This window comes from Typopeltis vanoorti, chromosome 10 (genome assembly GCF_054136105.1).
Source record: "Typopeltis vanoorti isolate ZY-2024b chromosome 10, IOZ_Tvanoo_1.0, whole genome shotgun sequence".
Taxonomy (NCBI): Eukaryota; Metazoa; Arthropoda; class Arachnida; order Uropygi; family Thelyphonidae; genus Typopeltis; species Typopeltis vanoorti.
The window spans coordinates 89,923,128-89,942,572 of NC_143558.1; the positions used below are offsets into that span (position 1 = coordinate 89,923,128).

The 19,445-nt window shown below is 34.5% G+C and overlaps 1 protein-coding gene across 3 annotated transcripts in view; it reads left to right on the forward strand.

Moving 5' to 3' along the window:
- gkt (tyrosyl-DNA phosphodiesterase glaikit) overlaps window positions 1-19,445 on the forward strand; it is a 380,387-nt gene that overhangs the window by 285,025 nt on the left and 75,917 nt on the right. For all 3 annotated transcript variants that reach the window (XM_090399355.1, XM_090399357.1, XM_090399356.1), the window contains exon 12: window positions 2,406-2,521. In XM_090399355.1, the coding sequence (XP_090255481.1) occupies window positions 2,406-2,521 (116 nt within the window). The remainder of the gene's footprint in view (window positions 1-2,405; window positions 2,522-19,445) is intronic.

Sequence of the window (19,445 nt, forward strand, 5' to 3'; positions counted from 1 at the left end):
CTCGCATACAAAATAAATTGACACTTTACACAGTATCCTATGGGGGTGAAGCTTGTCTCCTCCATAGAAGTAATTTTAAATAAGAACACCTTTTCAAAGAAAGTTGTGAAACCCTTTTACATCATCCTAACCTGAATCAAAATAATTCTCTCTCTCTCTCCCAAAAGTTTGGGAGATTCTCATTTTGTGTAAACATCAAAAATGGTTTTAATATTATTTATTAATATGAATTTTCGAGCACCTGGCTCAAAAATCAAGTTTTTTGGTGTTAAATTGATTGTTGTATGTACCTGGTTTTCCTGTTCTGTGATTTGTTGGTGTTTCTGCATACTAATGATATACTGTTCTTTTCAGTACAGAATATCTGTACTTTCATTAATCTTTATTACTGTGGTTATTTGCAATTTTGTTGTTTTGTACTTATGCTACAGGCACCTTTTAAGATTAACCTGTGCACATTTTCTTATAAGATTCAAGAAATGTTAAGAAATTATTATTGATTAACAGTGACCATAGAAATATATGGAGAAATGTGTGCAACAGAAAATGGAGAGAATCCCTGAAAGATGGGACATTGATCAGCCTAATTGCTTTCTCTACATTAGGCCAAGAATTTTTAGGGAAATTTGAAAAACACCACTCCAAATATGATAAAAGTATTCAATAGTTGCATGGATTCTTTTAGTTACCTTACTGTAAATCTTTTTATTATTATTATTACATAACACCTCCAGGGAGTCTAAAGACTCATCGAGGGAGGGCACTACTTCACAACTCTCCATCTCCACCACTCAAATCCACCAACTACAACTACGTTCATTATCTACACCAGTGGTTCTTAACCTTTTCAAAGTCACGGAACACTTTTGATTATAAGAAAAATTTGGAGAACACCAAAAGCATTAAGGTCATAAAGCTAACAATAAAAATATGCATGGACTTGCCTTTTATAAAAATGGAACTTATTATAATGCAATACTTGAGCTTGTTGGCTTTTGCAGATTTCAGGAATCAGGTCTAATATGTGATATAGCTACCCTCATCTCTTTGTCTATATTAGTAAGTCTTTCATGCTTTTTAGTTTTAATATTGGTTAATATTGAGAAACTGAGCTCACAAAAATATGATGTTGAAAACTTTAACAAAATTTTCAGTGCCCATTTTTTCCAGCTTGGGAAAAATCCAGAATTTCTCAAGAGTTTGTTTCAGAGAATTTCATTTTTAGAGTATGATCCACTGACATAGGTAACTTCTTCTTGTAATAAAAATTCACAACTTGATGTATTAACTGTGCCAAATGTATTTCGTATCCAATCATAATTGTGTATATTTAAGGAAGGAAAGTAACTTGAAATCTTTTCTTCCAATATTGTTAAATTTTTACATATTAAAAATAGTACCCATAAACGATATTCTATTGGTTAAGAAGTCAACGCACATAGCAGTCTTCAGTTGTTAGGATCAGAGTAGCCAATTACACTCAGAACTGTGTCATGTGACAATAAATTAAAGATACCAAGAAATTATATACTTGGTTTAATCCTTTTTCCAAGTGTAAGCAAACAAAATTTGCGCCTGAAGTATTTTCAGGACTGGGGCAACTCATGGTAAAAGTGGTATGACTTCACATCACTTGCTTTAGTATCCCATAATGCAAAACACATCTCCTTGTTGACATGTATAATGCTATGCATTATGGGAAGGGTCACCACCCAGATCAGTTTTGACCTTTATTGAGATCTCTTCAGTGGGAGCCAGACCCAGAGGTGACCCCAGTCCTGAAATACTTCAGGCGCGCACTTTGTTTGCTTACACTTGGAAAAAGGGGATTAAATCAAGTATATAATTTCTTGGTATCTTTAATTTATAGCATAACCAAGTGAAAAAACTTCCAACAACTTTTCTCTAATCCAGAGTAATTTAATAATATTGTGTCATGTGACATCTTTCACAGGCAAAACACCTGTAACCAGTTCGTGAGCACAAGTGCTTCGGGAAACACCTGTTAAGAACCACTGATCTACACCCACACCATCTACTGCTGACCACCACTACTAGTATTTTCACAGACAATCACAAACACCCATACCCACGGTGGGATTTGAACCTGCCTTTTGGCTGGTTTCATATAAGGCAATTGAAATATGGAACTGAAGTAGCATTGTTGTCAAGAATCCTCTTAATTAGTTGAAGAGAATCACTCAGTCAGATTAGTCATAATATTTTAAGGATTAAAAATAATTCTAGCCACATATATAGAGAAATGTCTTCTTATATATTGCAAAACCTGTGTTCTTCTGTAATGTACTTTGTGTGTTAATGTATTAGAAATTATCATATTAATAATTTTCATTGTACTTTTTCATAAAGTGAAATGTTTCAGGTGCTGTTTATTTAATTTGTAGATATATCCTTCTGTAGAAAATGTTCGATCCAGTCTGGAAGGCTACCCTGCTGGAGCTTCATTACCTTATAGCATTTCAGTTGCAAAGAAACAGCCTTATTTAAAAGCCTTTTTGCAGTAAGAATATTATTCTCAGTTTATTTAATTTAATAATGCAGAAATTAAAATATTTAGATATTTAAAGGACAAAGATATTAAATTAAAGGAGTTACAGCCTGCCATTTTAATCTTCTAAAAAAAAAAAAAAAAAAAAAAAAAAAAAAAAAAAACAATTGATAAATTTTAATTTCACACGAGACTATAGAACTTTCTGCACATTGGTGCTGTTTGTAGACAGATTAAACAAAGGAACTTGTTGGATCCTGTTGAGGTTCTTTTGATTAGGCAATTATTAGTTTTTGGAATACATTTCATGAGGAAGGTGTATACTTCACCTTGTCAAGGAGAGAGGCAGATAAGAAGAAGAAGAGGAGGAAAAGAGAAGAAGCGGATTTAATCGGTTTGCAATTTGACTCTTGGACAACTGTTACTAATATTATTACAGCTTTGTGAAAAATAGAGGAATAGTGGATGTCAACCGAGTGGAGCAGCAACCATGAACATACCTGACCATCTGTGAAATGCCAGTTGCAATATGATAGAGAGAGAGAGTCAATTAGTCAAAGTACTCTCTTCTGGAGAGAACAGCGAGAAATTTTATGCAGGTTTTTGGTGCACCATCCTAAATGTCAGAACAACATTTGAAGGTTGTGCAGGTTTGAGATTTTGACACTGTTAGTAGCTAGCCAATGAAACATAACATCCTGAGCAAAAAATGACTGAGGAATCTCTGGATGTGATGTGTTTGTGTCACGAATGGATAGTTAAGGTCAGCTCTAGGCAAAATCAAATTTATTGAACCAATTTTAATAGTGATCCTAAATACTAAATTTTTTATTATGTTCAATCCAGCCATTGCAGACTTATTAAGTTCAAATTATTTTGCTAATAAAAAATATCTGATTTGAAACAAAAATTGAACCATATATACATTATTGTTTGCTTAGTAAATTCCAAATTTTTTAAATTACATCAAGACAGAGTAGTTATCATCATCATCATCATCAAATTCCTGCCATATACCCTCAAGGGGTGTACAGGATATGATAGTACTACATGAAAAAAATTACATCATTGTCAACTTCCTATCTACAATTTTCCTCCAAATCAGTCTGTTACTTGTCAAGACTCCAATATTATCAGATCTTATATTTCTATCGTCTAAGACTCTTTGTACCATATCAATCCACCTATATCTTGGTCTTCCTCTGGGTCATTTTGCTGCCAACCTGGCAGAGAACACTTGTTTTGCTAATCTTTCTTCGCCCCCATTCTGTTTAAGTGACCATAACACCTGAGATTAGCTAATCTCAGGTGGTATGGTCTCTGTTAATGCACTCCTGGATGCTGACAATGTCAAGTGCTTTCCTAATATCCTTGTTTTTAATATGATATTGCCATTGATGCCATCTGTTCATGCCCATAATCTTTCTCAGGACTCTCGTATCTGCAGTCTCTAGTCTTTGGTCAAGTGTTTTACTTCTGACCCAGCTCTCAGATCCATAAGTTAAAACTGGTTTGAATACTGTTTTATATACAGATAATTTAGTGTTCCTACTAATGTCTCTCTTATTCTGTATGAATTTATTCAATTGACTTCCCACCATACCAGCTTTGCTGATTCTGTTGTCTATTTCTATATTTAATTTACCATCTTCACTAAAAATCGTGCCTAAGTAGCTGAAATGTTTTACTTGTTCCACAGGTTCTCCATTCACAACACAGTTGACATTTTCAATGATTCTGCCTATTTTCATTGTCTTTGTCTTTTTATTGCTGACCTTCATACCATATCTATTACAACAGTTATTCTATTTAGTCAGAGAATATTACAGACTTGTAGCTGATTTATTTAGAAGTATAACATCATCCGCATAAAGCAAAGAGCTGACATTAACTACTCCTTATCACCCCAAGGAAATGGAATGTGTGAGAGGATGAATCGTACCCTGAAACAAACCCTATCCAAACTTGCAGATAATCACTTATATAATTGGGATAATTTCCTTTCACACACCCTTTTTGCCTGTAGAACAGCCCTGCATGCTGCTATAAAGGAAGCCCCTGCTGTAGTTTTATATGGTTTTGAACCACTGTTTCCCAGTGATTTCAAGGACTCGCATGCAAACTCAGGATTCCCAGACATTGATGAGTACCTTAACAATATGATCTCTGAAAACAAGGTTGCACATGACCTAGTAGCAGAAGCCAGTCAAAATAGCTCACAAAAGGCTAGGGCCTATGCAAATAAGCTGAGAAAATATAAAGAATTAAAACCTGGGAACTTAGTACTTTTACGACAAGAACATAGTAACAAGAAAACAGGAAAGTTTGGAAAAAGTGCAATAGGACCTTATGAAATACTTGAAAAGACATCTCCTGTCAACTTTCGAATAAGAGAATCTGCGGGATTGAAAAGAACTCTAATTGTCCACTCAGACCGATTGAAGTTGTTCAATAAGAGACCTGACAAATTAGTCTGCCTAGGAGATTCTCTAGAGGCAATATGGGGAAAAGAAAAGAATTACCATAGAAAAAGTAATTGCAGAAAGGACACAAATATTACAAAACAACATAAGCACAGTAGTATTAATCCAGAACATGAATTTAATTCGGAAGAGACAGTTCCATACTACAAACATAGAAGATATGCTGAATTTGATAATGAAGGTAACAAGAAATTTAATGAAAAAGTGAATGAAAATAAATGCACAAGTCATAATAAGGAGCCAAGTTTTATTCAAAGTAGGTACTACTTAAGAAATCGAAAAGGAAATATGTAGCTTAAATCCTCCACTGAAAGGAACTTGTGTGAACAATTTTTCTCAAAAGAAAAATTTTTCAGAGAAAGGGTGAGCCTTTGTTAAACTGTGAATGAAATTATTATGTATAGTTTGTCCTTCATTCACATTTAACATAACCTATCATATATTAAGCATGACTTGTTTAAAAATTATTTGTTAATCCCTTGCTTAAGAATTATTATTCATGTATTATTCCTGAATTTCATCAGCTATTATTGATTAAATAATTTTAATGTATATTTTACTATTGGAAGGACTCAGTGATAAATACCATTTATCTTATTTACTTTATTCCTTCAATAATATTATGAGAAATTATATGTATATAATTTAATATACCTTATATATATATACAGTAACATATATTTTATTATTGTTAATTGAAAATGAAATGAAAGGGAAAGTTAAGTAACTGTAATATTTTTATTAATGTTTTTCATTACTCAGTGTAAAAGTATAGCCTTATGTAACATTAACGCGAATGTTTACGTTTTGTTCGTTGCCATGGAGAGAGAAATAAAATGGAACGCGCGTGGGTAGACCGTGAGCTTCGATAACGAGGAGAGCAGAAAAATATATGAGTGGTAATATAAGAGTAAAGAAGAGAGAGTTTTTGGAAGCGAAAAAAGGAAGGATATAAGCAAGTGGGTGAAAGTAAATAAAAAGGACTGAAGGGCAGGAATTCAAGAAAGTAGTATTTAAAAGTGTGCAAAGATGAAGTGAAAACTTGTAGATAGCTGAAAGTAAAATCAGCAGTGGCATTAATAGGAATTTGGTGCCGTATTTGGATAATTAAAAGACTGGAAGGTTAATGACGGATTCAGAATAGATCCAGTTAGCATAGAATTACTACTTATTTCTATATTGCTTTTAGGAAGAATTGTACGGAGGTTAATTTGTTGTGAAGTGGTAAACAAGGATATCAATCTGCCCTCTAGTTGCCGTCGAGAATTGTGAGGTGCGACAAATAATTATCTAGTTATGACCTTGAAGAATTCTTTTAAATGTGTTCCATGGGTGTAATAAAAATAATTTGAAGGTGTGCTCACATTAAATCTTACGTGCTGAAGATAAATTCCAGTAAGGACAGTCATATCTTATTTGTTTCTGTGTATGAAGATTTGAGTGATAGTTCCATTTCGCTTATTCTAACATTTACTGTGGCATATAGCCGAAGTTAGAAGTTAAAAATAATTTGCCTTGAAATAATATCTGCCGTATTTAATGATATGATAAGTGCCTGCTGAGAGTTAAGTATGGAGTATAACTGAGAGATATGGGCAAACTAATTAAACAAGAATTTCTGTTGTATTAATCTGAGTAAGGAATCTTGTAATAGAGAAAACTGTGAAACTCGTATGTGAAGATTTTGAAGACCGAATTAATATGAATGATTTGACCTGATGTACTAACTTAATTGTAATGTCTTATTTTAGAAGTGGAATTCGTGTATTTGTCTTATAACTTTATATTAAATGTTTTTGTTTTGTTAATATTAATATTGTGTTTGCCTGATTCTTTTTTATTGCACCGTTCATAAATAATTTGAATCTAGCGGGAGCCTCAAATGAAAAATATTGAATTTGGCCTAAATGAGTAAAGAGACTGCTAATTTAATTGAAAATTGATTCTACTATTTTATATAGACTAATCTAAATACATGGTGGTGCAGTATAAATATAAATTTCTCTATATTTGTATTAGTGATCAATTAACAATTAATTGATTTTATTAATAAGAGTACGTTACAACAAGATGTCGGATTCAGAACTAGGATATACGTTCCAACAATAACATCATCTGCATAAAGCAAAGAGCTGACATTAACATCTCCAATTTTGATATCATGTTTAATACCACTTTCCTTCATAATGTGATCCATATAGATAATGAATAACAGTGGGGATAATGTACATCTTTGTCTCACACCAGATTTAACATCAAACCATCTTCCTGTACTTCCTTCAATTCTAACTGCTGACTTACAACTCAAATAAAGACTAAGTATTGCTTGATATAATGCCCCATTGACACCATACTGTAGTGTATTGAATAGCTTCTTTCTTGGCACCTTCTCATATGCCTTTTTCAAATCGACAAAACTTAAATACAGATCTTTTTTATATTCCCATGCTTTCTCGACTATTTGTCGTAAAGTGAATATCTGAACCTGACGGCCTCTATTTGGCCTGAATCCAGCTTGTTCTTCACCCAGCTTTTTTTTCCACAATTCTTCTCAACCATTTCTCAAGTATACTTGCATAGATCTTGCCAGGAACACTCAGGAGGGAAATACCTCTGTAATTCTCACATTCAGTTTTATTTCCTTATAATTTTCATACATTTTACCATTTGTGTCCCTTCAAATAATCTAATTCAGACAAAAATTGATGTAGTTCAACAATTTTTTGTAATCTTTACAAATACCAAATTTAAATACACTGTTTTTCAGCCAGTCTTGAAATACATACAAATAAACAGAATGAGAAAAGTATTATACAATAATGAAATAACACTTACTTTAGCAAAAATATTTATTATTTGTAGAATTTTTGTTTAGGTTTACTAGCCATTGTCAATACAGTTGAAAAAAGAAACACAATAAGAACAAATTACAAACAAACTTAAATTACAAGCAAGTGACAATGTATGTTATCAGCTGCAAGAGGATAATCCCATTTACAACTATTAGAATTCAGAGAAATAAATTTAAATAATTACAATATTTTGTAGGACTTTTCCAGTGACACTATGCCTAGTGGATAAGGCATGGCTAGCTAAACGAGACTTATCAGACTCCTGAAGTAAAATAACTGTAGTTGTTCTTCTAGAAAAATCTGGGCAGAATGACCCATCTGCTCATAATAATGAAGGCCTCATAAACAAGAGATCTGTAAACTCCAGGATAAGAATTTTTATGTTGCTCCTACCCACAAAAGGTTATTTGCAAACCTCGCATATATTCATACCATGGGTGGTATGAATGTATGCGAAGTTTTATATATATATATTGTAATTTTTTAAAATTTATTTATTTTTACATAGTCTGGAAACCCTGTTTTAGAGACCAAACATGGACCTTCAAGCTAATTCAGACCTCCACTAAACAGGATGGTGGTCTCACACCAGATGATGAAATTCATCTACCACCTAAATCACAAACATCCATGTCCAGTGTGGGATTCAAACTCACGTTCTGTTAGTAGGAGAGTGAGTGTGCTAACTACTTAGCCAACCTGGATGGAAAGAAACTTGTGAACTTTACCAGAGTCAATCTGGTAAAGTCTTGCAGTTTTCTGTGATAGACCTTAAGCATATGCTGTCCTGTTATCTCTGCATCCCCTGGTTCCAGCACTCTCTCACATTTTTCTTGTTCCCTCTCTTTTACTGGTTCTCCTATTCTCTCCTCTTCTCTCGTCCCCATAACGCTCTTCCTCACTCCTACTCTGATTCACTTTACATTCATTGTTTCCAGTCTCTTCTTTTGCAATCTCCTTTTTCATGCTTCTCAACTCATTCCCGAGACATTCCACTTCCTCTTTCAGTGCATCCGTGTGTGTGTGTGTGTGTGTGTGTGTCTCTCTCTCTCTCTCTTTCTCTCTGCAAGCTACCTACTCTTGCTCAGCATTCATCGTCCCACTTAACACTATCTTCAAAAACTTCACAATGATTCAAACCTACCATACTCCCTACTTTTATTTTTGCATTTACATTCTGCTCGTTATCCTCGCCTTCAATCACTCTACTCACCTCCCTCTCTTTCTTTTTCTCTCAGTTGGTATTCTTCTGTTTTTGACTTAGCACTGCAGAGGTCTGTTATACTAATGTCTAAATCACAAAATTCTTTCCATTTTCCACATATATGCACACCCTGATCTCTCACATGCCACATATCTAACTTTCAAGACATGTTCCAAGCACCACACACACATACCATAAAATCCCATAGTGTTCAGTGTAAAATGCAATCCCTAAATGGGAGATGATTTGGTGATAAGCCATTAGCAAACTGAGCTGCAGCTGCCACAATTATTCAAATAGTGCACAAAGAACTAAGCACCACTAAAACTGTTCTAAAATATGATGATTTTAAGTACAAATTCCCAAGTGCAAATTACCCACAGATTATACTTTACACTGCATAATTTAAAATAAAAAAAACTAATAAAAATAACAGAAACTTATCTTTTTCTTCACTACTGCCTCTGAACACATCCAACTCTGATCTCATCCTTTTTTTTAGAAATGTTATTTATAATATTATAATAATCTAATATGATAATGGAAGTATAGATAATTGCTTTCTGTGTGGTCAAGGAAAACACATACACATGCAGCAACAGAAAGCAATATACAGTAATCTACCATTTATCTAACCAGATTCAGTAGCATTACCCTTATATTTTCTTTGAAAAATATATCTTGTTTTCTTTTAGAGATGATATTTATAATATAGAGATATAAGTATTTAAATATAGAAATGGAAGTATAGATAATTGCTTTCCTAGTGTGCTCAACACACACATGCATGCAGCAGTGAAAAGCAATATACATTAATCTACCATTTATCTGACCCTTCAATCATCAGAACAGAAGGTTCTGATGGTTTAAGGATCAGACTGTGTGGGTCCACTTATATGTAGACTTTTTTGCATAAATATATTGGAAAATTTTTTGGAGATTTCTGACAATTTGAAAAAACTCACACACGAACTGTGTAGCTAGAAATATCGAAAAAATTAAGAAAAAGTTAGCTATGTCATGAATGCATAAAATATATGTAGATTCTAGTCTATTTTATCGTTTATTGCCATAAAGTACAACACAAATCTATTATAAAAAGTTAAAGTTTATCAAAAATCTCATCTCATCTCATCTTTCTTTTCCCTCTTTTACTGTGCGGTGTTGAGGATTTATTAATCACCGGACCTCAAACCGTTCACAGGATAAGGTGTCAGCACTACACCCTGGTGTATCCTATGTCTGTAATGTTGTTCTCAAGGCTGGTTTGCCTGCTTTGCAGGATGAAAAACCCAGGGGGGAAAACCCTACTGTCCGCACCCAAGACTGGCTAACTTGGCTATGGTTGAGGAAGATCCTTCAGCTCCTCACGTCACCAACGGGAATCAAACCTAGGACACTCCTTCCCCAGGCATATGGTTGCGAAGTGCACAGCCACTAGGCTAACCGTGCAGACATTTATCAAAAATTATGCACAAATACTTAGAGACCATAATGGTGCCATTTGCAGTCTAGAGAAATGTAAACAAACATAAATAACTGCATAAAATTAACTGTAGTACATACTGTACTACTGTAATAATTTCATAACCACTTCCTGTTGCTATTGCAGTGAACCAAAGTGTTACGAGTATCTGCTAAAAACGCTGTGCGATGCTATCTGCATGAGCAGTTTGTCTCTCCAGTAATAGAAAAAAAAAAGGGGGGGGAGAGAAGAAAATTCATAAAGTTGTCGCTTCAGCTATGCCAGCAGGCACGAAGACCTTGCATATTTTGTGAAATACCTTTTTATCTCGTATTGAAAATGCAGCTTTTATGTGAGTGCAGGATTGCCATAAAAAAGGCATACCTATGGACTCTAATATGATTGAAGAAAAAGCGAAGTCATTACATGAAACATAAAGCAAAAGGAAGGTGAAGGATCTAAAGTGAGAATTTAATGCCAGCAAAGGATGGTTTGATAATTTTAGAAAGAGGTTTGGCTTAAAAATTGTGAAGATAACAGGAGAAGCCTGCACTCACATAAATGCAGCTTTTATGCGAGTGCAGGATTGCTATAAGAAAGGCACACCTATGGACTCTAATATGATTGAAGAAAAAACGAAGTCATTACATGAAACTTAAAGCAAAATGAAGGTGAAGGATCTAAAGTGAAAATTTAATGCCAGCAAAGGATGGTTTGATAATTTTAGAAAGAAGTTTGGCTTAAAAATTGTGAAGATAATAGGCGAAGCAACTTTTGGCAATCAAGAGGCAGCAGATGAGTTCCTAGATGCCATTAAGAAAATCATTGAGGAGAAAGGATATCTGCCTGAACAGGTTTTTCATTTAGACAAAAGTTCCCTATTCTGGAAAAAAATGCCTCAAAGAACATTTATTAGTAAGGAAAAGAAGCAAGTCAGGATTTAAGGCAGGAAAAGATAGGCTAACTCTACTGTTTTGTGCAAATGCAGTTGGGTTTATGATCAGGACTGTCTTTATCTATAAAGCTGCTAACCCCCTGAGCCTTGAAGCGAAAAGATAAACATCAGCTGCCATTCTTTTGGTTGTATAACCACAAGGCCTGGACAACAAGAACCCTTTTTCTGGATTAGTTCGTCGTTGCTTTCTCCCTGAAAACAGGAAATACTTTGCCAGTAAGGGACTTGAAATTCTTTTTAAATTGGATAATGCCCCTGGCCATCCAGAACATCTCTAATTCGGTCTCTAGATGGTCTATAAGGACTTTTAAGGCTCATTACACTTGGTATTCTACAGAGAGGATTGTCAATGCAATGGAGGAGAACCCCAATAGAGAGAACATAATGAAAGTATGGAAGGATTACAAAATTCAAGATGCCAGCGTTCTTATAGAAAAAGTGAAAGCTATTAAGCCTGAAACAATAAATTCCTGCTGGAGAAAACTGTATCCAGATGTTGTACATGACTTCACAGGATTTATGACAGAGTCAGTTGAGGAAAATCATGAAAGAGATCGTGGATGTGGCAAAAAAAAAAAAAAAGTGAGGGGTGAAGAATTTCAAGATATGGATCTTGGAAAAATTCAAGAGCTAATAGACACTACACTAGAGGAATTAACAGAAGATGACTTGATGGAAATGAATGCTTCTGAACCAGTGCCAGAAAATAAATTGACATTAGACAATCTGGCAGAATAGTTCAGAATATTTAAGACTGCTTTTGACTTCTTTTACGACATGGACCCTTCTATGATATGGGCACTGAAACTAAAGCAAACAGTGGAAAAAGGATTGGTACCGTATAGAAACATTTTTAGAGAAATGAAAAAGCAAAAACGTCAGACAGAAATTACGATGTATTTCCGTAAAGTTGCACCGAGTATGCCTGCTTACCCTTCCACCTCTTCTGTCTATGCCACACCTGAGACAGCAAGACCAAACCCTTCCTCCTGCTCAGCTTACTAAACATGAAGACAACGAGGATGAAGACCTTTATGATGATCCACTTCTATTTAGTGAATAATCATGATGCCATACAGTTAATAAACTTATCTTTTGTGTGTCTTCATGTGAAAATCTAATAACTGTATGGCAAGAACTGTATGAGATGTTTTTGTGTCGTCATCATCGTTGCCTAAGTATTCGTCTTGCATCATGTGCAAGACTTGTATGAAATGGATGCCTATCCTTACATAGGCATAAGGTGAGTGATATTTAATATAAAATTAATAATGTGTTAGTTTTCTTACTGTTTTATAACTTTGTTTTCAAAGAGTACATTATGTACAGTATGCCTCTCTCTCGCTCTCTCGTAATTGGCAAAACTTTGTGTCAGCCTATCATCACGGATAAGTGGTTTTTAAAAATGTAACAATGTTTCCAATAAGATATTATGAATATGGCTGTGGGCAAGGCTACCATGAAGGAATTGTATCAGTTACACTAGGCTATCATAAAGCAATCATATTGCTGCTTCTTCATATCAATGCATGACTCATTATACTTGTAAATAAATATGAATGTCTTTTTCACATTATCTTTTCATTTTGATGGCTAGTGTTAGTAACACATTTAATATCTACAGTGTTTTACATCAGTATTGTCTTGATACACGGTAGTTGATGTCATCTATTTACAAAGTGAATCTCCTTGTAAATAGATGACATAAACTTATGGAATTGATAAATGCAGTATAGTACTGTAAATGTATTTTCTCTTCCTTTTGATTTTCTTAACAACATTTTCTTTTATCTAGTTTACTTTATGGTAAGAATGCAGTATATAATACCTAGAACATACAAAATATGTGTTAATCGACTGTTTATATTATCAGTAAGGCTTCCAGTCAACAGTAGGCTATTAGTAGTTAAGTTTTTGGGGAGTCAAAAGTGATATTCACACAATGGGGGGGGCTGCCCCTAACCCCCCCCCTGCATTGTTCAAGGGTCAATTGTATTTTGAAGGTTGGATAAATAATAGACTTGAACTATGTTTCAGGTGCAAACTTAACTGTTTGCTTACTTGGGATTAGAAGTACTTGGTAACCCTAATATACATTATTCCCAAGGTTAAAAAAAAACTTATTTACATATATATATATATATATATATATATTGTAGATCATATCAGAAAAGAATCATAAAGCAATTCTTTTTCTGATTGCATACATTCTGCTTACCAGCCAGGATAAGTTTGAATTCCCATCTACTTGGATGTTGGTGAATATCTATAGGTAGAAGAATGAATTTTACTGCCACATTCTAGAGATAAATGTATGGATTATATAACCTTTAGCCACTCATGGAACTAATGTACAACTGATTTTTCAACCTGTTGTTGGATAAGTTTCACATAATATAAAGTGAACATACTTTGTACATACTTAAACCATCTACATGCTACATAATCCACTACCCACACTATGCTATATGCTGCCCACTAATAGTATTTTTGTCTGTTAATTGAATGTGTTCCCTGACTGATTTGCCTTGGTGAGAGATTAAAAAACAGAGTTGCATAAGAGGAAAAACCCTGCTACCTGAATCCATATCAGATTGGCTAACTCACCTTCAATTGAAAAAGGTCCATATAAAGTTATTTCTCATGGTGATGAGAATTGAATTCGGGCCTTGTACCATCAAAGGGTACAAGGCTGTCGAGTTTAAACGTGGCTGTACCAGCCTTGAAGATGATCCATGTGAAGGACATCCAAAAAGTGTCACAACACCAGAAATCATTGAACAATTGCACGATATGGTATTGGATGACTGGCGAGTCAAAGTGCATTGTTCTTCCATTAAGATACAGAGGGATTGTTTTGCAAGCTTCAGTGCAGTTGGCTCACCTTTGCCCACAATTTAGATGTTTCTATTTGGGTGGAATTTCTACTAAATGCTGATTAATGGACACAGGTATTATGCCTCAGATATTTTCCCTTGCAAATGGCAATCAGTATGTTGATCTTGTTTTCATTAAACATTTTGACTCTTCTCAAATATGCAGAACAGATGCACTATGCAGACATAATACACTGACTTAAATTGCTTTGGTTATAATTCCAGATAACAACAACCTATATATACGAGGGTGGTCTGAAAAGTTCTCACCCTCGACCATAGATGGCAACACTATCGGCAAGATTTTTTTTTTTTCTAAGTTGGTACATCTGTCATAAGCATCCCTGTGAAATTGCGAGTCTTTCTATCAAGTAGTTTGTTTTATACAGCTGTCTGAAGCAAAATTATCTGTATCCCTTGAAATGGATAAAATTGAGTAACAAGCGATTATAAAATTCTTTGTAAAAGAAGGTTTAATGCCAAAAGAAATTCATTTGAAGTTCATAAAAGTTTATGGGCACTCTTCTCCTTCATTTTTGCCAATTAAGAAATGGGCTGCCGAGTTTAATATGGCCGTACCAGCCTTGAAGATGATCCATGTGAAGGACGTCCAAAAAGTGTAACAACACCAGAAATCATTGATCAGGTGCACGATATGGGATTGGATGACCGGCGTGTCAAAGTGTGTGAAATTGCTGAGACTATAGGCATTTCAAAAGAACATGTAGGATATATTTTACATAAAGAATTGCATATGAAAAAGCTTCGTGCAAAATGGGTACCTCGCTTGCTCACAGAAAAGGCTGTGTCATTAGAACAAATAACCCTGGGTCTATGTATAAGTGTTTTGAGAATTCCATACTGTTGGGCTAGATGAAGATGTGTGTTGCTTTCTATAAATGGGAAAAGAAAAAAAAAAAAAAGATAGTGAATTATCTGAAATGAGAACAACCAGTATATCAAAAAAAGGGCAAACAGTTATTTGATTTCTTTTTTCTAATATAAGGTGAATTTTGTTGGCTGTTAAGGTAAATTGCAAAGAAATCCTCATGTCTTGTCCATGAAGCCAAATGACAAACACATTATTAGTGAAGAATAACCACACTAAGGGTTTGAAAGTAGCTGTGGTAAATACTTTGTTCTCCAAGTGCTTCATGTAATAGTTTGCTGTTGGGGGGGGGGGAACCATTGTAGTACCATTAATCTGTTTGTAAATTTTTCTTTGCACAAACCTAACCAACACAGTTTTCCCACATAGGAGGTTGTAAAAATTTGATTTGGTTGCTGGGTTTTCATCGCAACAAGGGTACGTTTCAAAGGGTCCAGAGAAGATTCACAAAGATGGTCACTGGGCTTTGGAATATATGAGGACAGACTGAGAGAATGTAAATTGCAAAGCCTCGTAAACAGGAGAAGGGGGGGGGGGTTGTATGATTGAGACATATAAGCTATTCAGAGGTTGCTATCAGGTTGACATGGAAGAGACTTTTCATAGAATGGGAGGGGGGGGGGGGGGTAGGTGGTAGAACAAGAGGCCATCACTGGAAACTGTATATAGAGGGTGTGAGCAAAGGAGTGAAGAGTAGGTTCTTTGCATGGAGAGTGGTTGATGAGTGGAATGCATTGCTGCTGTGAATATAGACACATTGAATCAGTTTAAAGCATGGTTTGGATGAGAATTGTGTGTGCAATAGTGTGTACTTCCTATGGTGATACTCTGCCCCCATGGAGGTCATATGTTATTAATAATAATAAAATGGACCCAGAGCTCTCCAAATGGAAAAACTCAGAACCTAATTGATTACATATTTATAAAAACTAAATATAAAACTTCTATGAAATCAGCAAGAACTGGATCTTTCCCATATAATGACATTGGAAAGAGACTATAATTTAGTCATAGCAACATTTATGTTGAAATTTGGAATTAGAACCACAAGAAAAATAAGGAGACAAAAGTTGAACATTTACACAACTTAAATCAGATACCACTAAAGAACTGTTTAAAACAAATCTTGCTTCTCTTCTTTCTGAAATCTCTGCTAACTCTTGATCTTGATGTCTCTTACCAACAATTTTCAGGTACAATCATTGAAGCAACTGAAAACATCTTAGGAAGAGAATGCTGAACCTTGGATATCCCAAGAAATATTTAGAGCTTTGCGATCAGCAAAGAAGATTACAACCAATTTAGCACATTGGGGACAACAATTAACACTATAATTATCTGAATAGACAGATTAAAAAGGAGGTAACACTTGCAAAAAATGAATGTTATTCAAAGAATGCAAAGAAATTGAGGATAATCTTTATAAGAATAATCATACCACAGCACATCAGATAATTAAGAAAAAGCCTATTGTTCATAAGAGCTTGATAATCGAGGCTGAGAATGGAATAAATATTACTGATCATAAAAAAAATATTGAAAAGATGGTATGAGCATTCAAGTAAACTCTTCAAATATGATGAAACAAATAGAACAAAATTTAGAGGGAACTGTTCCAGTGATTACAGAGAACAGTGATTATCTTATACTTAGAGAAGAAGTACAAAGAATCATCTTAAGATCAAAAACAGTAGGAATTGACAATATCCCATCAGAACCACTTAAAGAAGTGGAGAATGTGTTCTTAGTGCACTTCACAAAATTTACTAACAGTTGTGAAACACTGAGATCCAGCCAAAACATTGGTGCATGGTTATTCTTATTCCCATTTAAAAAAAAAAAAAGAAAAAAAACATGCAATAATTTTAAGATATTTAGCCTCATCAGCCATCCAAGCAAAATATTTTTAGACATCTTACCCTTGTATTGAAGCAAAAATGGACTCCAATTTTTCAGACTTCCAGGCTGGATTTAGAAAAAACAGGAGTACAATTGACCATATATCTATGCTCCTTATTACTGAAGAAAAATACATAGAATATAATAATGAGCCATAGTTTTATTGACTTACAGAGAGCCTTTGATTCTGTTTGGCATGATGACATTTGAAAAATTCTGCAACATTACTGAATAGTCATCATCAAATTCCTGTCATGTACCCTCATGGGGGTGTACAGGATATTATGATAGTACTACATGGAGAATTTACATCATTACTAACTTCTTGTCAACAATTTTCCTCCAAATTAATCTGTTATCTGTCAAGACTCCATCATTATTAAATCTTATATTTCTAACTTCTAAGGCAATTTTTACTGTATCAATCCACCTATATCTTGGTCTTCCTCTGGGTCTTTTTCCTGCCGAACTGGCAGAGAACACTTGTTTTGCAAATCTTTCCTCTCCCATTCTGTTTAAGTGATCATACCACTTGAGATTATCTCTGGTAACACATTCCTGGATGCTAACAATATCAAGTTCTTTCCTAATATCCTCATTTTTAATATGATATTGCCATTGATGCCATCTGTTGAAGTTCTTAATCTTTCTTTGGACTCTCATATCTGTGGTCTTTGGTCAAATGTTTTATTTCTAACTCAGCTCTCAGATTCATAAGTTAAAATTGGTTTGAACACTGTCTTGTATGCAGCTGATTTTGTGTTTACCGAATTTCTCTCTTATTCCATATAAATTTATTCAGTTGACATCCTACAATCCTGGCTTTGTTGATTCTGTTGTCTATTTCCATATTTAATTTACCATCTTCATTAAAAATTGTGCCTGAGTAGCTGAAATGTTTTACTTGTTCTATGGGTTCTCCATTCACAATGCAGTTGATATTTTCAATGCTTCTGCCTATTTTACCACTGCTTTTATTATTATTATTAAGAGAGACCTCCAGGGAGGTCACATACTACACACAGGCTATCATACTTATTCTCGAATTCATTCACACTGCTTGCACATAACATCCAATGGCAATCCATTCCAATCAACCACCCTCTGAGAGAAAAATCTAGCTCTCATACCCTTCTTGGCAGCCTTCATTCTCAGTTTCCAAGGATGCCCTCTCGTCTTTACCCACCCTCCATAAATTGAAAATTTTCATTAATTGAAATCTTGTATGATCCTTTCAGAAGTTTATAAGTCTCAATCATATCACCTCTCTTTCTCCTGTTTGCTAGTGTCTGCAGTCTACAACTTCTCAATCTGTCTTCATAATCAGTATTCCACAATCTTGATATCATTTTTAACACTCTCCTTGGTACTCTCTCCAATATATCAGAATCACAACGGAAACCAGGTGACTAGATCTACGCACATTAGTTCATCACTATCATCACTGCTTGTTTCATTTAGCAACTTTTCAAAGTAATTATCCCATACATCAAGGATGAATGGAGTAGTTTTAAAGTGAATAAAAGAACTTTTATTCGCTTTAAAACTTTCTTCCATCTTCTTCTTTTCAATATGAAATTCAATTCATCCTGCTGAAGACTCTGAAGTGATCACTTCCAATTTCAAATCCTCTGTACACTCTAGTGTCCTGCACCAGAGGGAAAACATCACTATGAACAATAAAATAGTCAATGAGATGTTTCTTATTCCTTGCATCTTCTCTCCATGTGAATTTGTGCACATTTTTATGTTGGAACATTGTGTTAGTAATAACCAGTTTATGGCCTGAGCAGAAATCCAACAAGAATTTGCCATTGTTATTAGCTTTGCTCTTTTCTCCAAATTTTCCCAAAATATTTTTGTATGTCTGACAGTCATTTCCTACTCTGCTTAGGTCCCTAACAAGGACCGACCTTTCCTTTTTCTTTTTTTTTTTTTCTTTTCTTTTTTTGCTTTCTCAAAAGCCTCAAAAAATTCCTTCACTTCTATCTTAATAGACACATAGGCACAAATAAGTCTCATTGTCTTGAGACTCATGATTACTGAATAGCCAGCAAATTAATATGCCTAAATGAATCCATGTACCCATCTTCTGAAATGATGGTTGAAATCAAGGGGAATTATAGCACTCCCTTTCCAATGGAGAGTGGAATGAGATGAGTGCAAATTATCACCAATGCTATTTAACTGCTTCCTTGAATATGTTGTAAATGAAAGCCTGTCTGTGATATTGGAGTGATGGTAGGAGGAAGAAGAAAAACCATCACGTTTGCTGTTGATATTGATCTCCTAGCAGATAACAAATCAGATCTT